The 24,291-nt window shown below is 32.3% G+C and overlaps 3 protein-coding genes across 4 annotated transcripts in view; 2 read left to right on the forward strand and 1 right to left on the reverse strand.

The window, feature by feature from the left end:
- LOC129872026 (uncharacterized) overlaps positions 1-1,056 on the forward strand; it is a 32,883-nt gene extending 31,827 nt beyond the window's left edge. For both annotated transcript variants that reach the window (XM_055946860.1, XM_055946861.1), the window contains exons 35-36: positions 138-281; positions 639-1,056. In XM_055946860.1, the coding sequence (XP_055802835.1) occupies positions 138-281; positions 639-962 (468 nt within the window). In that variant the 3' untranslated portion in view covers positions 963-1,056. The remainder of the gene's footprint in view (positions 1-137; positions 282-638) is intronic.
- Positions 1,057-17,174: 16,118 nt separating this feature from the next.
- Positions 17,175-22,853, forward strand: LOC129872215 (wall-associated receptor kinase-like 14). Its single transcript, XM_055947117.1, has 4 exons — positions 17,175-17,528; positions 17,740-18,530; positions 20,914-20,988; positions 21,361-22,853. Exons 2-4 carry the CDS (start codon positions 17,777-17,779, stop codon positions 22,641-22,643), a joined length of 2,112 nt encoding a protein of 703 aa, XP_055803092.1. The 5' UTR covers positions 17,175-17,528; positions 17,740-17,776; the 3' UTR covers positions 22,644-22,853.
- Positions 22,854-22,969: 116 nt separating this feature from the next.
- LOC129872216 (uncharacterized) lies at positions 22,970-23,727 on the reverse strand. Its single transcript, XM_055947118.1, has one exon. It carries the CDS (start codon positions 23,623-23,625, stop codon positions 23,137-23,139), a length of 489 nt encoding a protein of 162 aa, XP_055803093.1. The 5' UTR covers positions 23,626-23,727; the 3' UTR covers positions 22,970-23,136.
- Positions 23,728-24,291: the final 564 nt, after the last annotated feature.

Genomic DNA, 24,291 nt, shown 5'->3' on the forward strand with positions numbered 1-24,291 from the left:
TTAGTAATACTCTAGGGTATCTAGCTTGCTTAGCTCTAATTTTTCGTTTCATAGCAAATTAAGTGCACATGTAGTGATGCCAATCACAAAGTACAACATAAATTGCTAATGGCTTTTATGTTCTTTATATTGTGAAGGTTATCCTCAAGAACCTACCACCAAGTAGTTCTCTTATAGAGGAGATTGTGGAACGTGTGAAAGGATTTCTTGTTAGCAAAGCATTGTTGAAAGGAGATACTTCAACAGCTTCTCGTTCCTTGCGTCACATTAGGGGGGAACGTGTGAGTATTACTTTTTTTTCCTTTCATTCTTTTATGATCAGATAATTGTTGTCTGGATGATTTTTGGGATCGACATATGAACTTTCCTGAATCAGATTTCATCAATTCAGTGTGAGTATTTCATCAATGATATTGCATTGTTATCTCCATGACTCCATGCTCCATTACTGATCAGTCATTACAACTTACGGCACTCTTTGCATTAAGCATATTCTACTTGGTAAAGTTGAGGAATTTTGTCCCCTCTGCTATATTCTCATCTTCAAAAACTTCTTTTCTTCCGTATGCCCCAAAGAGAAATGACTTGTTCTCCAATTCTGTTGGTTTGACACAGCTATTAATGTTTAATTGCTTTAGGAATGGAGAGTAGTACCAACAGTGCTGACCTTGTTTGAACACCTTTTTGTGAGTTTTGCAATTCGGGTGCTACGGAAGCAAGCTAGTAAAGCAGTTGGGAAAATGAATTGGAAGCAGAAAGTGGATGCTGATGATCAGAAAGCCATTGTACCTGCATCTGGAGAAAAGCTCAACTTTGTATGGAAATGGGGAATTGGAAAGTTTGTTCTATCAGGGATTCTAGCATATGTCGATGGACGATTATGTCGCTATATATCTAATCCTATAGCTAGAAGGATTGTTAGTGGCTTCCTATTAAGTTTCCTGGAGAGAAATGACGAATAACATTTTCTTTTCTTAAGCTTTTTTGAGGAAAAATGAATAGCAAGTGCATTTTATTCGTATGAGAGGATAAAGGATGGTCCTTCCCTTTCATTTCTATTAGTGTGTTCTATCTGTTATTTCATTTGAAAGAGGAAGAAATAATTTTGACCAGTTAAATGTATATAACAAAGCAAAAATAAATAAATGCTTTTTTGTCTTCCTATATGTTACCTGATCCGATTTCATAATATGCTACGAAATTGAACAAGAATTTACCGCAAAAAACTTCCTACAGAACGGCATGAAATTGAATAAGGTCTGTCTGCGTGCTTACTTTCATGAGTTAAATTTCTTTTCCTGTGAACTTAAATTCATGATATTAACAAGTTAAAAGTTCAAAATAAAATACAAAAGAAGGAAAAACTGTCTAATTATACAAACATTTTTATCATGAAATTACATATTGTCTCATTGATTAATAATTATGTACCATATTTCAGGTTGATTAGATCACTCAATCTCATTCGGATTTCAAGTCAGATACATGTATTAAAGATAATAGATACTTGTATCTTTGATACCAGATACATAAAGGAAGAGAGACGAACAAGAGAAGGAGAGAGGTGAGCGAGAAAATCATTGTATTTCAGATACATGCGAATATACAGTGTATTGGAAATAAATTACACTTAATTTGACTCTACATGTATTTGAGTGCGTCGGATACATGTATTTGGCAATAAAGGGACGTAATTAGATCCTAAACTAATGAATTTGTGTTGTTTGCTAAAACAGAAGGAACTGACTATAAAATGAGCCCAATGCTTCGGCGCATAGCTGTGAAATGATCCAAAATAAAACTAGTGACGCGGTACAATGTTTCTACCAATTTGCATTCTCCTTCACTTTCCTCCTTCCCCTTTCAACTTTTCAAGTTTCAACAAATTGGTCCCCCTATTCCACTTCAGGATAAGCATTACAATTGTTATTAGTTGTATTGTGCTGACACTTTATTTGCTATTCGATAAGTTAAATAAATGCTTAATAGTCCAGTCTTCCTATGTTTTGTTTATCAATTGATTGACAGGCACATTTGGGAGTTGCTATTACTTATATACTAGGTATTTATATCTGCAATACATTTCGCTACTATATAACTAACTAATTCAGTATATTAAAAAAAAAACTTGCTTAAAATAAAACCAGAGGAACCCAAATATGCATTACTATATAAAAAGAAGACAATATACCCACAGAAAGTTTTGGATCAAGAATGCTATTTATAGATTTGGTCCCAATTCCCCAATCTTTCACTTTTCTATACTTTTATGTTGTGAGAATTATTGATATATCAAATCATCGAAAGAAATATGGCTTTCGCAATATCCAAAGAGAAAACATCCAGTGATGTGTTGAGAGAGAAAGTGAAAGCAAAGTAATAAGTAGCAAACTCTATTTGAAGTCGTCGACCCATGAAAATCTTGACAAAAATGTAGTGCTGAGGAGACTTCGTCACTACAAATGCTTGCAAAAGGTTCGTGGAAATTTAAAGACTCTATTGAACAGTTATTCGACAAGGGATTATTATGCTTGAACAGGGCGACGTTTTCTGCTCCCCGAAAAGAACTGTATTCATTCCCAAGAGAGAACATATATGTGATATAATATTGAAATAAGGAAACTAAATATCTCCTTAATATGCTACCAAATATATAAAGAATTATATGGTAATTATTTTCCTACAAATATGCTACCAAATATGTAAAAAATTATATGGTAATTATTTTCCTACAAATATGCTATCAAATATTATACTGCAATATCCCCCTCAAGTTGGAGCATGGAAATCTAAAATGCCCAACTTGAAAAACAAGAAGTCAAACTGAGTTTTGCCGAGAACTTTGATAAAAATTATCTGTCAATTGTGAAGATGTTGAAACGTGTGACGGAGAGATCAAATCTTCATAATTGCATCACGAACAAAGTGACAATCTACCTCAATGTGCTTTGTTCGTTCATGAAAAAATGGATTTTTTGCAATGTGCAAAGCAGACTGACTATCACAAAACAATTTGATCGCCTTGGGATGTTGTATACCTAAACTCAACAACAGACCTTTCAGCCACTTCAACTAATAAGTGACCGCAGCTATGGACCTATATTCAGCTTCTGCAGAAGATCTAGAAACTGTGTGCTACTTTTTTGTCTTTCAAGAGATGGGAGATTGACTTAGAAATACGAGCCAACCTGTCAACGAACGACGAGTAAGCGGACAAGCCGCCCAATCAGAATCACACCATCCCTGCAAAGTCAACTCATTGTCGGCACGTAACAACATACCTTGTCCTGGGGAGCATTTCAAATAACAGACCACTTGTAAGGCCGCTTTCTAATGTTTAATTTGGGGTTCTTGCATGAATTGAGACAAAATATGAATAGAGTATGTCAAGTCCGGTCGAGTGACCCCCAAATAAATCAAACGCCCTACTAATCTACGGTAGACCTCCGGATCCGACAACAAATCTCCAATTGCAAAACCAAGTTTATAATTTTGCTCAATAGGGAACCCACTTGGTTTTGCACCTAACTACCGTGCTTCAGAGAGAATATCAAGAGTATACTTACGTTGACACAAAAACAACCCTGATGAACTACGAGTTACTTCAATACCCAAAAAATATTTGAGAGACCCAAGGTCTTTCATTTTTAACCAATCACTCAAATAGGCTTTGAAAGTTGCAAGTGCAGCGGAATCATTCCCAGAAATAATAAGATCATCAACATAAACCAAGATATTAATCTGAATATTCCCTCTAGTAAATGTAAAAAGAAAATAATCAGAATAAGATTGTAGGAAACCGTACCCTTTCAAAGGTGTCACCAATTTTGCAAACCAACATCTAGAGGCTTGTTTCAACCCATACAACGATTTGCGCAAACAACACACCAATGTAGGATCTGGACTTTCAAATCCAGGAGGGAGTTTCATATACACCTCATCATCAAGATCACCATGTAAAAAGGCGTTATAAACATCTATTTGGTGAAGTTCCCAATTTTTGGATGTTGCAATGGCTAGGAAGGCTTGAACAAGAGTCATCTTGGCAACCGGAGGAAATGTTTCATTGTAGTCAATCCCTACTTGTTGATGATTTTCCAACACAATCAAGCGCGATTTGAGCCATTCCACATCTTCATTTGACAAAAATTTGGTCTTGTACACCCATTGATTACCAATTGCTTTCTTACCCGGAGGAAGATGTTTCAAAGTCCATGTACCATTGTCTTCCAATGCGCATATCTCTTCTTTCATTGAATGTCTCCAACCTTTGTGTTTCATGGATTCTTTGAAGATCTTAGGATCTTTACCCGAGATAATAGCTGCAAGAAACTTACGATAATTTATAAAGAAATTGTCACAATTAATATAGTGTGCCAAAGGATAGGGAGTACCTGAGGATTGATTGTTAATTGGAGTAGTAGGAGATGGACTATTAGCAAAAACTGAGTATGTCACATGATCACGAAGCAAAATAGAGGAAAATTTCTCTCGAAAACCACGCCTCAAGTCACCTTCTACATCCATGGCTGGAGTATGGTGTTTTTGCCCCTCCCTCGCTGCCAACAAGCGCTGGTTGGGTTGTTGCTTGTGGCTGTTGCCCGGCAGTCTTCGAACTATCAACTTCGCCCCCTAAGTCATCCCCGTACACCATAAATCACCATCGATTTCAACACCCACATCAAAAAAATTAGATAAAATATGAACATCATCCGGACAAGCAAAAGGAAACACATCCTCCACAAACTTCACATCACGAAAGACAAAAAATTCATTCGTATCAAAATCAAACAACCGCCACCCCTTCTTAACAAACGGATATCCCACAAACAAACACTTTCTACTTCGACTAGCAAATTTGTCACCCTGAATTTTTTGGTTATGATCAAAGCATAAACACCCAAAGATACGAATAACATTGAAAGAAGGAGGTTTATTGAATAAAATTTTGAAAGGTGTTTTATTTTATAAATTGGGTGTGGGGGTACGATTTATGAGATGAGATGCGGCAAGAACACATTCACCCCAGAAAAAAATAGTTAAATTGGCCTGAAATCTTAGAGCCCTCGCAATATTCAACACATTTTTATGCTTTCTCGCTACTTTTCCATTCTGTTGTGGTGTACCCACACAAGAGGTTTGAAACAGAATACCAATGGCGGAAAAATAATCGATCAAACAATTAAATTCGATACTATTATTACATTGTACAACTTTAATTATTTGATTAAATTGTCGATCAACCATAGTCATAAAAGCCATAAATATCTTAAACACTTCTGTTTTATCAATCAACAAGTAGATCCAAATAGCTAGGGAAAAATCATCAACAATTGTTAGAAAATAACGAGCTCCACATGACGAAACATGCAGATATGGACCCCACAAATCACAATGTATTTTCTCAAATATTCTAGACGCTTTATTATCACTTAAAGGAAATTTGTCTCTAGGATGCTTAGCACAGAAACACACTTCACAATCATTTGCTAAACTACTTTTATCACTACTAATATGAGGAAGCAACTTAACTACTCTCTCGGAAGGATGTCTCAATCGTCGATGCCACAATTCCAATGGTGACGCTGCCATGACAGTAGACACATGTTGCACCACGTCCAATTTGCTAAAATAGTATAGTTCGTCCCTCCTAACTCCCGTTTCAATCAACTCATTCAGTGGGTCTTGTATAACACACATATAAGAATTAAAAGAGATAATAGTGCGTAAATTATCAGTAAGTTGGGGAACGGAGAGTAAGTTGCAACGTAAATAAGGCACATAAAGGACATGATGTAAGGTGATTTTATCTGACAGTCGAACGGAACCTTCCAAAGAAGCAAACACATTTTCACTATTAGACAAACCAACAGTATGAACATCAAACAACCAAGATTTCTCACCGGTAACATGATGAGTAGCACTGGTATCAATAATCCAAGAAGAAACGTCAAACTTACCATTCAAGCGATTTTCTGGAATTATAGCATTCCAAAAAATCTCGTAATAGCCTTCCATTGATCGAAAGTAAAGTGTTGACCCACGGCAGCGGTATTTGATGGTGGTGGATGAGGTACGTCGTCACCAGCCATGGAAATTTATGATGAATAAAAAAATTGACTCAGATACCATAAAAAGAATTGTACAATCTTGACCCCCTTTATTCATTCCCTAAGAGAGAATATATATGTGATACAATATTAAAATAAGAAAACTAAATATCTCTTTAATATGCTACCAAATATATAAATAATTATATGGTAATTATTTTTCTACAAATATGCTATCAAATATTATACTGCAATACCTTAGCATATATAAATCCACCTTAAACCAAACATCCTTAGCTCTCGGCAGAGTCAGAATTTGAAGTTCATGATTTTGGATTCTACGACATGGGATGGGACTACTGCTCGAATTCACATGTCTGAATTATGCCTTGTAGACTGAGTCTGGATTGGGGATTTCAAGTTAGTGACTTCAATTTTAAGTTAGTGACTTCAATTTTAAAATTTTTAGCGCAAACACATTATACTTTTTGAATATCATGATTCAACTATTGTCTAGTACTTTATGCTTTATGAAAACATGATTTTTCATCAAGAGAAGATCAATTCACCTATACTAAAAGTCTTAAAAGAAAAAAGGATCAATCTAATAATGAATGTATGATATATTAAAAGTTATAAATATATTAAAAAGTTAGAGCGATGGTGTTACAGAAAGATATTTTGGAATAACATAGCCTATTTTAAATTGTGAAGTCAATAGATTTGATTGCTTATTGCAATTTGTAACCATAGCTAGAGCCTAGCTATTGGTCTCTATTAATCATTTATTAAGAGAGAACTAAAAAAAAATAATTTGATTTGATTAGTTACATGTATTTAAACTCAACCATGCACAATCAGTAACAAGCAACGTGAACAGAGTTTCTTTCAGTTTATTTTGCTACTTCTTCAAAAGCGACTTCTGACCATTGCGACCTAGATACTGATGATTTCATCTTTCCTTTTCTTTTTCTTTTTTTGTGATTTTTGAGTATTGAAATTTGACCAATTTAAATTTGCACTGGATAGAATTCCATTGAATTTTCCATACCTACAATTCGAACTCATAACCTCTCTGGTTAAGAGAGGATCAACTTAATTTGTTGCCGAGTTAGTAAATGACTACCATTCTATTTGAAGTTAGGCTTAGGCAAGCCAAACAAACACAATATTTAAAAGCGATTAAATTTATAAAAAATTATGAATTTGGGTTATAACATAAATAGAAATTGAAATAGCTACGTGTGCATATTTACATAAAATCCGCATTCGGTTTAATTAAAACTAGTGGCGCAGCCCACTGTTTCCATTATTATTTGCATTGTCCTTCAATCTCATCCTTTCCCTTTCAACTTTTAAAAGTTTTAATAGATTGGTAACCCACCGTCTTCCACTTCAGGATAACCTTATACTGCTGAGTGCTGACACTTTATAAGTTAAATTAATGCATTATAGTCCACTCTTCCTATGTTTTGTTTAACAATTTATTGACAGACACATTTAGGATAAATTAGGAGTTGCTATTACTTATACAGTAAAGTATATCTACATTTGCTACTATTATACACTAACTTAATTCAGCCAAAAAGGGTAATCCAGTATCTAGAAACCACTTGGTTAAAATAAAACCGGAGAGAGTTGCCAATATGCCCACAGAAATATCTGCATCTAGCATGCTATTTATATATTTATTCCCAACTCACAATTCTTACACTTCTCTATACATTGCTATTCCAATCATTCAAGAAAACATGGCATTCGTGATATCCAAAGATCAAAAACCTTCTTTCTCTGATTCTGAGTCCCATAATGTGAGTTTCTCACATCAAGATAGTGAGAATACAAGTTCAGTAATAAGTAGCCAGCTCTATTTGAAGTCGTCGTCTCACCAAAATCTTGACAAAAATGTTGTGCTGAGGAGAATTCGTCACCATAAGTGTTTGCACAAAGTTCGTGCAAATTTGCAGGGTCTATTGGACACTACTTTTTCCACAAGGAATTATGATTATGAGCACAAATGGTTAGAACAGGGCGACGTTTTCTGCTCCCCCTAGAATATGTAATTTGTCAAGAAACCTCAATTATGCTTTAGCTCTCTGTCTCTTTGGGCTTCTAGCCTATCTAAATGTTCCTAGATTATATTGGGAAATTTACATAAATGTACTATATTAAGAAAATATTTACCATTTATAGCAATAATATTTTTTTTAATGAACACTTATAATACAATTTTAATACATATTAGCGAGAATAATTTATAAAACCTATATAATACAAGTTTTATTCATGGATAATATTTTATCACATACTTTAATACACTTATAATACATTGTGTCAATTTCTTACCAAATAAGTATAATATATTTTAAAACACTTATAATACATTTATATTGCATGCATAATTTATTTTTAATACATGACAGATATATCATAATATTGATATATATTGCTATAAATGATAATAAATAAAAAATATCGCTAAAATCATTAATTTAATTAAAAAGTATTTTTTCTAGTAATTTAAGTTAATGGGTTCAATTTTAAGGTTTTTAACACGGAATACATCTGCACTTTTGAAAGGATGGGCTTAAAAATATCATAATTCTTTAAATTATAGTAACTTTTCATATATATATTTGTGATTTATGTCGAAAATATTAAAATCAGTTGAACCCTGTAAATATGGCTTCATGGACCTCTGATTGGAGATTATTTCTGCCCCTTTTCTGCTTAGAGATGCACTTTTCTCGTGTTTCTACTCTTCCAAATAAATGTCTCAAATTAAAATAAGTATCGAACTTGTGTTTCATCAAACTATTTCACAAAATTTGAGTGACATTACATACAATTCAGTGCAAAATGGTAGACATTAATCTCTCCGTTATATTTTATACAGTAATTAAAAAATTATTAATAGATTAATTAACTTTACTATTTTATCCTTTGTTCATATTAATTAGCCTCTTGAAAAAAGAAATTTTAGGTCTTTAAATTTCTTTAAACTTTCAAAAGTCATATTAATTGTAGGGATAAAAAATTAAAAAAAATTAATTCTATCCCAATTTAATAAGTGATTATATAATATAGGACAAATATGCATAGTAAAATGTCCATTTAATATGGGACAGAGGAAGTAGTATAGTAATATGTGATAGGGGTGTCAAATGGGCGGGTTGGGTTAAAATTGAGAATATTAAAATGGATTGAAATAAAATTGTGTTGGGTCATGAGCCGTCCAAATTTACTTTGGGCTCAAATGGGTTGGGCTCAATTGGGCTAAAATTCGGATTGGGTCATGATCTGCTCAATTTGACCCGCTTAATCTCAATAATTTTAACATATTATTATTTATCTTTTATAATCACAATTTGAATTTTAATTCAAAAAATAAAAATAAAAGTTTACAAATGAATAGGTTAATCTTAAAGATATAAAATAGATAGTAATTCATTTTAATATGAGAACATTCATTACACCAATACAAATAAAGAGTCTTAAAATGGATTGAAATTGGAGATTAAGTTGGACTCTATTGAAGATTCTTTTAAAATGGGTTAAGGCTTGAATGAGTTGAGATTAAACCCAATACAAATTATCTTGAGCCTAACCTATAAAAGTTTTGACGGATTAAACGAAATACCTATATTTAGCCTCATTTTAACGCCCCTAATATGTGACAATATAACGACGTCTTGAACACCGCATCATAACAAAACAAAAAAAACATACATATCATGAATTAACAACGTCCTCCGAAGTTGGTTCGCTTATGCGCAGAAGAAAATAACAATAGAGATCTACTGATGAATAGGTGGCCACAGCAAGATTTCAAGCTCCTTAAAAATTAGCAATTTACGTAAGCCATTGAAGTGAATAATGAATTGGTGCCCAATTTTGGTTTTTTTTTAATCTCAGAAAAATCTGTAGCCGTTACAATTTTTGTCAGTGTTTCTGCTTTTTGGGTCAGCATTTTGTGCATATTGGATAAATCTTTACTGTGTAATATTCTGCAAATCACACAGAAAATGAATGTAAACCGCATTAGTCAAGTTTTATGCCACAAACTCGATACAGAAGATATTAAAAGGGATCAATCATAAATCATTTGTACGAATGACCACCCTCCGTATCCACCGAGTGAAGGACTAGGTGGCCAATTTTTAGACTCTTGACTTCGTCCTTCAAGCATCAATAGATCCACTAATTAATTAAGAAATCGATCCTCATTAATTCATGAACCGACACGAATATCTAACATTTATAATTTAGGTAAACTATGTAGCTAAAAAATGTTTATATATTGTACGTAGTATATCTTTAACCACTGCAAAATGGAACATGTGCACTTGTTTTGTGGAAACACCTACCTCCATTGACATCTTTTAGTGAAGTTGGAAAAAATTTCACTTGTCAATTGAACGTTTAACAACTTTTCAAAATTACAGCACTAAATATATCACTACTAAATAAAACAAAACCTATATATTTATGTTAGAATTATTATATGATTAGATTAAAACCAATCAAAAGTAAGTAAGTACACAAAGCTGACCTTTTTGGAAGGTCTTGATTTGCAACACGTATTAATAATTATTTATTTGTCTACAAAATCGGGCCAATTGATTTGATGATCCATTACAAATAAGAAAAAACTTATATCCGATCTAATATATAAAGGCAAAAAACTCAAATATGCCATCGAACTTTGAGAAAAAACTCATTTATGTCATCCGTTAAAAGTTTGGCTCATCTATGCTATTGTCGTTTGAGAAAAGGCTCATTCATGCCATTATTTTTTAACTTCAATTTTGCAAAACCACCTAAACAATTTTAATAGTTTAATATTTTTCTATTGGAGTTTTGAATCAAATGTACTTTTTGGCTTCTTCTTCTCCAAGAATACATGAAGAACAACAAAAATTAAAATTTTCAACTTCTTCAATTTTTCACGAAATCACCTCAAATTTCAATAGTAGCATCCATTCAAGCTAGATATCAAAACTCAATATCTTTTAAGCTTGAATTCAACCTAATCCAAAAGACACACTTAAAATTTCTTCAAAGTTTCAAAACTTTAACCTCATTTAATGGTGGAATTTTAGCCACAATTCCAAATTACTTAAAATTTTGAACGTAAACCCAAAACGCATTATTGTAAAGTTCACTATGTCTATGTTCAACATTTCAAGTGATTTGGAGTTGTGGAGAAAATTATATCTTAAAAGATGTTAAAGTTTTAAAACTTTGAAGAAATTTTAAGTGTGTCTTGTTAGGTTAGGTTAAATTCGAGGTTGAAAGATATTGAGTTTTGATATCTAGCTCGGAGGGATGTTAATATTGAAATTTGAGGTGATTTCGTGAAAAATTGAAGAAGTTGGAAATTCAAATTTTTGGTGTTCTTCATGTGTTTTTGGTGTTCTTGAAGAAGAAGAAGTAAAAAAAAAAAAAATTGATTCAAAACTCCAATAGAAAAGTGTTAAAAGTTGTTTAGGTGGTTTTGTAAAATCGGAGTTAAAAAATAATAGCATAAATGAGCCTTTTCTAAAACAGCAATGACATAGATGAGCCAAATATTTTTTTCGATAGCATATTTAAGCTTTTTTTCATATATAAAATACAAAAGGATTATTATTTTATTATTTAAATTATAAGGGTTTAATTGAACCTTTTAATCCTATGAAATTTTTAAAAAATCGTGTATGTCCCACATTATTTGGACAGATTCCATTTAGTTTATCAACCACTTGCTCCTTTAATTTCTGTACAAATATTCTGGTACTCGTTTGCTTCTCCTCCACCTTATTATAGTGTTTCGGTTAACCTACACCTAATTCTTGTCGCTAAAGAATGAAATATGTTTTATCAATCAATATATCCAATTTTTTTACAAGTGCATTTTTTTTTTGTTTTTCTTTATATATAATTGTGCAAATTTTAAAAACATATATATTAATTAGTCTGTTACTACGTATTTGTTGATTTAAAATTTTGGATGTGCCTTCAATTTATCTCGTGCCATCATGGAGAAAAGGTAAAAATAAAACATACTATTTCTTTCATATTAGTTGTTCATCTTATTATAAATAGTTGTTCCAAATTATTCTTTCTATTCACTTTTACTTGTTCATTATTTATAAAAATAGATTTTCACTTTTACTTGTCATTTTTAACATATCAAGAAAAATATTGTTTTCTATGTTTTACCTTTAACATTAATTACTTATTTCCCAAATTATTTTTCAAAACTTAACACTAAATATTAATTAATAAGGGTAGTGTGATAAAATAGTCATGTCTTAAATTATTTTTGTAATGAGTGTGTCAAATCCAAAATATAATAAATAAAAATTAACGAAAAGAGTATGATTTACCGATTTCCTATAATCATTGTTCTACGAAGGTAATTGTGGTAGATCTTTGTGCATGGTCAAAACCAAGGTATTTCTTTCCCTAATTTTCTGCTTAATTAGATTTGGAAAATCTGATTTGGGATTTATGCGTGAACTTAGATTTAAGCATTCAATGCAAAATCTCAAGTCAATGCAGGAGAGCTTTTTGCCAAAAATTTCTTATACCTATTCCATAATTAGCATATATTTCAAATACATAAGATGAGTAAATGTCTATTTGGCTTAACTTATAAGTTTTTTAGATAAGTTAAGCCAAATAAATTTAATTATTTTTAAAATTTATTTTAAATATAAAATAAATTTAAATTAATCAATCAAATATTTAAAAAATAATTAAAAATAACTTATAAGTTAATTCAAACATACTCCCAGTCGAAAAGTCAGAGATGCCATGCAAGAATATTGGGTGCTATCGAAACCACAAAAGTCAAAATCATTGGTCAAAACTCAGCCCAATAAGAATGCAAAAGGAATATTTTCATCAGAAAATTAACTAAATGACATATTAAAAATATCTTATTACTATTTTCATTTAATTTATGAATAAAATAATCTGATATATATTACTGTAAGGGGTCATTTGATGTGAAGGATAATATCAAATAGTTTTGAGATAAAATTATAGTGTCACTCAATTTATTATTTGGTTGGCAAGTTTGAGATAACTTATTTTAGAAATAATAATTAGTACCGCGATAAGTTATTCCTTTCTTTGGGTGGTATAGTAATCCCAAAATAACTTATTTCGGGGTAAAATAGGTAATATGACAAATATATTCCTTTAAATCTTTTTTATACCTCATTTTTCACATTCATGTAAATTCATGTTATTTTTAATATAATGTATAATAACATTCACAACCTTCACTACTCCTTATTTTTATTATAATTTTCATATTTTTCTATTAAAAAATGACACCATATAAATATAATTTTTATTTATGAATTTATTTGACTAATTCTTATGTTTATGAAATTTTGATTTCTCTACTACTGAATTACATATTTTTAATTATATATTATTTTAGTCACTTGAAAGCTTGTATTTTATATATAAATTAATTGAAGATAACTTTAATATTTTATAATTTTAGAGTGATATATGCTTAAATGAAGTGATATAAATAATAAATCTTCTTTTTACTTTAACAAACTTAAGATAGAAGTTCTATTTTAAAGCTAAATATGATGAAACTTTATTTTTAAATACATACAGTACCATCATGAGAATGCACACACAAAAATATTTAAATTAAATAAGAAAAAAATTTTATTTTTTAAGAATAAATAACTAAAGCTTGTAAAGAAAATATAAAATGTCTAAAAAAAGTAAAGGGTATTTTTGTAAACAAATAAAATTTAAGCAATGCAAATTATTTTGAATACAACAAATCAAAAAATCAATAAGAAATAATCTCAGGTTAACTTATCTCATCATAATTAATCTTAGCACAACTAATCTCATCATAACTTGTATTCAAACCAAATGACCTCTAAGGATTATACAATACTCCCTCCATTCTTTTTTGGTTGTCATATTGCATTTTTCAATAGTCAATTTGATTAATTGTTGCGGTTAAATTAAATTATATTAATTTGATATTTTAAAATAAAAAATTAGATATTCAAAAATTATATAAAATATACTATAAAATATATTTTTTTTCATATTAATATGATGAAAAAATACGTTTTAAAATATTAATTAAAATTCATATTATTTGACTTTGAAAAAGAAATTATTACAATTAAAAAAGATTGGAGTGAGTATCCGATAGAATTATTGAAAAAATCGTCATTAAGAAAAAATTGAAATGGATAAGAAGACGTCGTTTATTGAAGACGGAAACAAACTAACGTTAAATAAAAGTTGGCGTTGGATAAGGTGCTGTTGACTTGGTCTACTTTGTCGTGCTATGACTAAATCTCAATTTGGAAGCTTTAAAATCATTATTTCGTGTACTTTTACTTGTTCAAAGTCCCAACTTTACACACACCTCTTGTAAGATAACAAGTAATATGGATATTTAATCTTAAGTTTTGAGATAATTATTTAAAAATATATAACTAATGCTAAAAATAAAATATAAAAAATGTAGTTTTCTTCAATATATTAAAATTTAAAATATATTTTTAATATAATAAATAAATAAAAATAATAGAGTAGTATAAGATTATTTTATACTCAAATCTATATAGTAGCTTTTTAGTGTAAAAATGAACCTAACCCAAACATGCGCCAAGAGTCCACATATAAAAAACAAGGGCGTGTATAACGCCAAACTGGGAATAGCCACTTGTTTTATCTTTCTTTTTGGTATTCCTATTAGTCCCATATTTATTGTTCAATTTCGCTTTACCAGCTTCTTAAAAAATCATTAATAAGAAAAACAGTTTTACTATTTATCCTTTAAGATTTTTTTTTAGAACTTTAAACTTGTTTACAGTTTACACTTTCGAAAAAATATCGATTGTAAGGATAAAATAGAAAAAAAAACTAATTTTATCTTAGTTTGTAAATTGACAAGTACTACTTATTATGGTTAAGTCAAAACATTTAAGATTAAAATTTATATTAGTTAATTATAACTTAGTAATAAGACTGTCATGTCTTTCATTATATAATTTATTAATTTGATATAAATATTTGAGTGACTGTAAATTTTTAGAATAAGAGATCATCTATTTAGGTAATGCTGGTACCAAGATCAACATTAAGATTTTTCGACATAAATTTAGAGACAAATGTCAATAGATAAGTCCACTAGTACATTTTACCATATTTATAAAGAAAATGATCATTGCAATATTCTAAAGTTTTCCTTGAGGTAAACTCATAAGAACTTTGCTTTACAAAGTACAAAAAAGGAAGAAAAAAAAAAGGAAAAAAGACGAAGAAAATGATGAAGGAGACAGAAACTAAACGCATGAGTAGCAGTTGCTTCAATATGTCACATTGACAGGATGTGCTTGAATACTTTAAGAAAAAAATGAAATATTTTTTTAGACTTGGATCAATAGTAAAATTCTTCAGGCCTTAGGGTGACCTATAGAATCGAAGGTTTGGACCGTAAAAATAGCCGCAAACATCACACTCTTGACATGCTATTCTTTTCCAAATTTTGTTAATTTGAAATGCTTGATATACCAAAAATTATCCTTTTCTTACAGCTATAATGTTTAATATTTTCGTTCCTGACCAATGTAAAACGATTGTTTCAATAAAATAAGCCTGCTACAGTGTAATTAGCAGCGTTAGCATACAAATTGCAATTATAATATTTTCGGAATCAAAACCTAGCACTTCATTTTCTTTCCATGATCTTTCTAATAATTCACGCAGCATAATTTAATTGAAAAGTCAAAATTTTGATTCTGTTGTTGCAATTTGTAATCATAGCTAAAGCATATTTGGTCTATAATATTATCTAGATTCAATTATTAAGAGACTAGAGGAAATAGTTAATTTGATTTAAGTATTACAATTAACTACTAATTATTATTTTATTTTTTGTAGAAAGCAATCTAAAGCAAACCTCATCTTTATTCATTATTATTCTTTTGTTAAGTAGCCTATACATTTTCGGTTCAATTGTCTCAAGATATTGAGTTGAATGTTTTAAGTTTTTTCACATAGTCAACTATGGTTAGGTCCCTTTTAAACCATTGTACGTCTGCATTAAAATTTACGTGTGAATTTAACGACCGCACTTGTTAACACATCTAACAAAAATTAGAAAGAACCTTTATATTCCACTCATTATTTTAAGATTTTAAAATGTCAAACAAAGCAACTAGGTAATAATTATAGATTAATTTTCAAAGTGCCTTGTCTCAATTAAATCAATCTCTGTACCAAAAATCTGGTAGAGTGGTACGTGGGTATTGAATAAATTTAAGCCTTAATATCTCTCCGTCTTAAATTAGTAGTTATATTTAACTTTTTGTAGGTTAAATTATGTAAACTTTAATTAATATTTTAAAGCATATATTTTTTTTTATCAAATTAACATGAGAAATTTTGCATTGTTTAGTATTTTCATAGGTTTTTTACTAATTTTTAATTTTTAATTATAAAATTTAAATTGTTCTAATTTAATTTAATTTTAATTAAATTAATTTTTTCTTAAAAAAGGAAACGTGAAAACTAATTTAGGCACAATGAACTAATTTGGGTCCCAATTTGTACTTTCTCAAATGATGATTCCCTTTTCTACTTGTCTTTTTCCTTTTTAAGATCTAATTTTAATTAATGATTTAATTAAAACTTGGGACATATAAAATGCTTCTAAAGGAATAAGTTAGTGGGCAAACATTCCTAATTTGAGTGACAATGCATGAGTTTAAATTTCAATAATCTTCATGGCGAAAGTTATCAAACATCATGCTTCCAAAAGGACAATTCGCTAGCTTGTCATCACTATTTGAATTTAGTTCACTCAATTTTGATGACCTTAGATTTACTAACTCATAAATCTCATTACAGTTTAGATGAACTTGATCGTATTAATTATGTAAAAAAAGAAAAGTAAATTAAATTAAAACATACAACAAATGCTACTTTTTCTTCAATCTGTAAGTGGAGCATTAACACTATGATATTTAAGGAGGGATAAGGAATAATTTAACTAAATATTATTAAATATGAAGTACCTTTTTTAAAAAACAGACAATATGAACCCAAAGAAAATATTTAATAAAGTTAAAAATGGAAAATGTAATGGACAGTAGATGTGGAAAGTGAGAAAGGCACCAATTTGCACAGGACGCATTAAAATAGATTTTAAAATGTATAAATAGGAAAGTTGAAAATGGAAATGCGCTGCGTGTGAGTAAAAGAAGCTTCTTCCCCGCTGTATTTTAAGGTCTTCCTTCTCATAAAAATCAGATTACTGTTTGATAGCTTCATTGTTAGGAAACCCAGTTTTTGCAGAGCTGTTTTGGAGCTCAAATATCTGGACTCTTTAATTGCTACCAATCAAAGAAAGGAAAATTTGCAGATGAAGAGAGAGAGAGAGAGAGAGAAGTAAAAGCTAAGCTCGACATTAATACATGAAACCAGTCCACGGTACTCTTTACTCTTATTTTCCCTTCTATGGAATTCGGAAAATAGCATTTATTGAGAAACAATGAACTTCCCACCAACATCAACTGCACCCCTTTAATTTCCTCAATAAATGGTCTTCCACAAGTCAAACTCTTCTACTTTTTTTTCTTCTTCTTCTTCTTCCTTTTTCATGGGTAATTAGCTATCACTCATTTTCATCTTCTCTTTGCAGAAGCAAATGATTGTTCTCTTTAATTCAATTTCGAACCATGGTTTTTCATCAGATGATTGTTATTAGATTCGTTTTCTCAATTTTATTGGGTTGGTTATCATCATCATCAGTTGGGGCTACTAATTCAACTAAATGTGATCAGTACTGTGGAGCAGCTGGTTCTAATGGTCCACGTGTTTCTTATCCATTTGGGTTTTCGGAGGGTTGTGGGATTCGTTTGGATTGTACTGAAAGTACTGGAGAAATCAGAATTGGGGAATATCAAATACAGAATGTAACTTCAGAGACTCTGATGGTCAACTTCCCGGTGAATTGCAGCCGTCAGATTGAGGATCTTCAACAATTTGATCGAACCAACTTTGGTATGACTTGGAGAAATGGGCTGCTTCTACAGAATTGTAAAGTTCCGAAGAGCGAGTGTACTATACCATCGGAACTTTTAAGCGGGCGTTTGAACATACAGTCATGTGATTCGAAGAAAGAGAATGTCAGTTGTTATTCAGCGGTGGCGGCTGATTATTTGGATTACCAGAAACTGAGGAATACAGGGTGTGGAATTGTGGTTTCGTCCATCTTGATTGGTATGGATAATGATACAAAGAAGAGTTCTGCCATGTTCCTGGAATTTCAGACGATGGAATTGGCATGGGGATTGGAAGGGGATTGTGCATGTGATGACGATGCAAATTGTACCAACGTTTCTCTTCCAAGGAACCGAAAAGGTTTCCGGTGCCGGTGTAAAGATGGATTCGTCGGTGATGGTTTCCGCGACGGTGATGGGTGCCGGAAAGGTTAGTTTCGTCCTTTTTTTTCCCTTCAAATGTTAAAAACAATTAATCTGCGACATTATTCACCGTTGATGTTGTTAGAATTGTGCGGATCATCTTAATTTAAATTTTAGAGATAAGACACATTTATTTAGCACGAAATTTTAGTTTTGTTCCACATAACATATATTAAGTGTCAACAATATTAAGTTGAGTTGAACATAATAAATTGAGCTCCATCCACCTCAAGGTATTGGTAGATATTTTAGGTTTTAGTAGTTGGAAATATATCATTAATGGAAATGCCGAAAGTCGAACTCAAAATGTCGACTAAATTTGGTATATGGCAATTCAAATAGAGACAAGGTTTTATCATATTAGGGGTAAAATTCAAAGCTAATTGCTAGATGGCCTAATTATTGTTTGACTATGGGCAAGAAGTGACGTGAAAGATGGTAAGACGACTAGTAGTTTTTTATATTTGGTTTGACCAGTAGAAACACGCCACAGAAGAAGGGCTATTGTTGATTTTAATGGAGATTTACATGAATTGACTATGATTAAACTAATGATATTTTAGTGTGATTTAAGTTTTTTTAGGAAATCCAAATATTCCAAAAGAGTAATGCTTATGCGGCTGGTGTAGTCAATAAAGCCTTTTCTTGATTTTGATATGGTCGAATTTGGGTTCTAAGCTGTCGACTGTTGAATGAGACCGCAATGACCTCCACACACGACTTGGAGTGTGTTCATATCCAATTTTTCCCATGATCAAAACTTCTGAAAAAAATATTTTCTATGGAAAATACTTTTCTTGTACGGAACACATCTTTAATCTAATTTCTTTTTCCTTCTTTTTTTTGGTCATGGGACTCGGCCTCAAGAACTTTTTGCTCCGCTGGGTTCCTAACTTCAGCTGCCAGCGTTTCCGCGTTTTAGGCTTTTAGGTATTACTAACAGTACCTTCCACTTTCCTTTCTTCTTCCTGCACATGGACCCAAGACAAATATATTATTCTTGTGAAGATATTTGATTCCATTTAAGAAGCTTTTAATTTTTTTTTATATTTGTGATTTTCAAAGCACATTTTTGTGGACATAAAATAATCACATTAAAATGGGGATTCTAAGATTAGTTCTTTTTTCCAAAATTTGTCATTCTTTCTTGGATGGACAAGAAAGAAAGAGTGTCTGACTTTGTCACATTGTTATCAAGTAGTTGTGGGTACAATGATGTTTACTCTCCCCACTAGTTTTAAATAATGGATCCGCCTCTAATAAGATGAAGAAGGATCCGAATCTGTACGAGACTGCCTATTCGAGGTGGTATTATAACTTAGTTTAGTTCAATCAAAATAACAAGTTTGAGCTCTACAATCTAAAATTATGTTACTTAGTTGAATTGAGCTTTCTACCTCCACTCAAAGGAATTTGCTTGACTTGAAGAGTTGAACACTTTAATTAGTTATCTTACCCAGTTGCATATATAGCAGAAAGGGGATTTCTTGGTTATTATATGACACGTTCAAAGATCTTAACTGAAAAAAAATAATTTAAAGAAGCATTTACTGGTTTGTTTTTGGCCTTCTCTTACTCCAAGATGATGAATGTGATTGCTGACGAGGTTTTAATTGCTATACTCCGTAGATTATCAATTGGACAATCCCCAAAGTCAACAGATTTCAATGATTTTATTACCTTTTAAGTTTATTATAAGGGACAGCACATGGTCATTGGATGTCCCCATGTTTGAACAGGGGAAAGTCAGAGGATGAAAAAGACCTGGATTGGTGAATAATTTCATATTTTATTGTTGAGTAAGCGTTATAGTAAAAGGGACTCGAACCAATGCCTAGTCTAAACTAAGCCTCCCTAAAATATCAATCGCAGGATTCTTTTTTTTTTTTTTATTTGGTTAATGGATGAGAGAAAAATGGAAGACAGTACCTTTGATTGACCAGGCACCAATATTGATGCTTTCCAAATTGGCTAACCTGTAATGAGACAGTTCATTATTATGCCAGTTTAATTTTAACTTAGTACTTCACCTGAATCAACGTCATAATTTGAAGGGATGATAGTTGAAACTGTTTCATTTTTACCAGTTAATTCAATGTCCTGGAAAGTATCTGCTAAAACTTCTTAACTGAGTAGTGCTTGTGAGATTCCACGTCTTTAGTGAATTGGTTTCATTTGTTGATCATGACTCTGGAGGGCAGAAATTTTGATTCTGATGATGTTCCAAGACACTTCTATCTATATATCCAATCAATTCTATTCCCAGATAAGAAATAATTATGCCCTAAATTTTGTGCCATATGTTCCTTCCTTCTACCTCTTTCTCTATGATTATCTTTCGGTATGCCATCTTTATACTAACTTCCTCTTTATATTTGTCTCTCGATCAGTTTCTAGATGCAATCCTTCCAGATACCTTTCTGGCCGATGTGGTGGAACTACAAGAGTTGGTGTGCTCGTTGGAGGTAAATTTCTTTCTTTCTTTTTTGGTTTTCTCCAGAAAATGTTAGTAACTATTACTTCTCCACTCGTTTAATGCACTAGTTTTCAGCTCAGCATCTCCTGCTGAATCATTTCCTGCTCCTCTCGTCTCAGTTTGGCAACACCTCTCAATTACCAAATGCGCACTCTTTAGTTTTCTATAAATGAGTTTGATAGCCATCACATATTTGTTGTGTCCTTCATATGTACTAGATTTTGCAAAATTGCAAAAGAGTTGCTGTACTTGCTAACTGATCAGAAAACTTCCCTGCCTGCTTACTTTTACAGCTGTTTGATTTAATATAAATAGTGAGTTTGATATCTTCCTGGTCTAATGAAATTTCGACCACCTACAGGGATTATTGTTGGAGCTGGTTTAATGGTTGCTCTAGCTTTTCTTTGCTACTGCATTCGAAGACGTTCGACATCTCTCAAGAAAAGAATGAGCGCCAGACGCCTTCTATCTGAAGCTGCCGGCAGCAACAGTGTTCCTGTATTTCAATACAAAGAAATTGAGAGGGCAACAAATAGTTTCTCTGAGAAACAGAGGCTGGGAATAGGGGCTTATGGCACAGTTTATGCTGGAAAGCTCCACAGTGATGAATGGGTTGCAATTAAGAAACTAAGACATCGAGATCCGGATGGTGTTGAACAAGTGATGAATGAGGTTAAGCTTTTGTCCTCTGTAAGTCATCCAAACTTGGTCCGCCTCTTAGGTTGTTGTATTGAAAATGGTGAACAGATTCTTGTTTATGAATTTATGCCCAATGGAACTCTAGCTCAGCATCTACAGAGAGAAAGGGGTTCAGGACTTCCATGGACAATACGTCTCACTATCGCCACAGAAACTGCTCATGCAATTGCTCACCTTCACTCAGCAATGAATCCACCAATATACCACAGGGATATCAAATCAAGTAACATACTATTGGATTACAACTTCAACTCAAAGGTTGCAGACTTTGGTCTTTCCAGATTTGGCATGACAGATGATTCCCACATTTCTACAGCACCACAAGGTACTCCAGGTTATGTGGATCCTCAGTACCATCAGAATTACCATCTTTCGGACAAGAGTGATGTGTACAGCTTTGGGGTGGTTCTTGTAGAAATCATTACAGCACTGAAAGTGGTTGATTTCTCTAGATCACACAGTGAGATTAATTTGGCTGCACTTGCAATCGACAGGATAGGGAAGGGTCGTGTGGATGAGATCATCGATCCATTTCTCGAGCCACACAGAGATGCATGGACTCTATCATCAGTTCATAGAGTTGCAGAGCTTGCTTTCAGATGCCTTGCATTTCATAGGGATATGAGGCCTTCAATGACAGAAGTGGCAGATGAGCTAGAACAGATCAGGCTCAGCAGTTGGGCATCATTAGAGGACAATGTGTGTATGACTTCATCAGTGAATTCTTCTTGCTCATCTCCCCGAAGTATGAGCGAGACATCTTTTCGTAGTACAACTAAGAAAGGAATTGGGAGTAGAAGGTTGATTGTTCCGCAGAAGTTAGCGAATTCACTGGCAACCATGGAGGAAATAAAGGATAGGTCCCCCGTTTCTGTGCAGGATCCTTGGTTAAGTGAAGAGAGTCCCCCTTCAACAAACAGATTATTAGGTAATTCTGGTCGATGATGACTTGAAAAAAAAAAGTTTGCTCTAGGTAGAAAACTGAGGTGATCACCTGTAATCTATTACCAACCTTTCTTGCCTTCTGATCTAGTGACTAATACCAAAGAGTAATACAAGAGTTCTCTTTGTATCCAAACTTATATTGCTTCTGCTGCTTCATACGCAGACTTATACATTATGAAGAATGTGAAATAGTATTTGCAGTGCCATGAATTTGGATCGTCCTTACGCAGTTGTGTTCCTTATTTTTCTGTTATTTACAACAACATACAACATACCCATTGTAATTCTGCATCATACATCATCTTCAAGCATTCTAGTACCCGGGATATGTCAAATAATTTATCTACATATAGATTTATCCAGAAATATTATTATATAATAGGATTAATTGTTACACTGTTAAAACTGTCATGCTTTGAATTTAGCTAAACACAGATCAATTTTAATTTGCAAACAACAATAATGAAAAACTGCATGTAAAGCAAGAATCTTTTCAAGATTTTTGAGCTTCAGGTCCTAAAATACCATTAACAACAGCTCCGGCGACCAAAACTCCAACAAATTCAGCTCCGGCCACCGCTCCAGCTTGCGCCAACCCACCAAAACTCACGGTACTCTCGATCTTCTCCTCCGCTGCTTCAATCCCCTTCTCAGCCGTCACCAATCCTTTCTCCGCCGCTTTAATTCCTTTCTCTGCCGCTACGATTCCCTTGTCTGCCGCTTCGAATCCCTCTTTCACTAATTCTTCTGCCTCCTCTTCTACTTTCTTAAGCTTCTTTCTCAGTCCGAAGAGTCCAATGTCCTCAGCCTTGGACGGCATTTCCAGTGCTTTCAGTACCGTTGTCGCCGTCAACAAAGAGATCAACTGCCTCCGTCCAGGGAGAGCCATCGCCGCCTGCTTGGTAGGAGGATTTGTGTTTGCATTTAGCACACAACGGGGTGGGAAAGTCCGTATTGTAAGTGAAGTAGTGGTGGAAGCCATGGATTTGCTCTCTCTGCAATCAAAATGAGGTTCGCAAAACTCCCTTGATACCACAATCACAAAGAAGTGTGTGGCCTGATATTTTTTGAACGGACAAGAGAAAATACAAATTAATTAATTAATTAAAACTGGGACCAGATTTATTTTTTCTTTTAAACAACAAAAATGCCAAGTATTGTAGCTTCTTTTCCAATCCTTTTCTTTTTCATTTGTTTCTTCTTTTCTGATTTAAATATTTTTTAGAGATATTCTATGTGCGACACAGATTTTCGCATCTGAAAATTAAGATAAATAATAGTAAAATAGTTATGAGGTAGGATCTCAAGTAACTAATAAGAATTATAATTTATGGGCTATCTTAAATTTAAATAAAATCTCCCCCTACTTATTTGGTGGAAAATGTAATTTTGCGTGAAATTGGATTAAAAGCAAATGAATTATGGTCAAAAACTCCTCCTTTTTTTTTTATTATGAGTTGTTTTCTTATCATAACAACTTGATAATGGTACCAACATGAGTTATGGTGCAGCGGTGAGACTGTTTCATCTTTAATCAACAGTCTCGAATTCAAGTCTGAAGAAAATTTTATTGAGAGTGTCACCTGTAATTTTTTATATATTGCTACCGCACTTAAATGATGTAATTGAAACTTGCCAACATCAATAG

This window comes from Solanum dulcamara, chromosome 11, assembly GCF_947179165.1.
Source record: "Solanum dulcamara chromosome 11, daSolDulc1.2, whole genome shotgun sequence".
Lineage (NCBI taxonomy): Eukaryota > Viridiplantae > Streptophyta > Magnoliopsida > Solanales > Solanaceae > Solanum > Solanum dulcamara.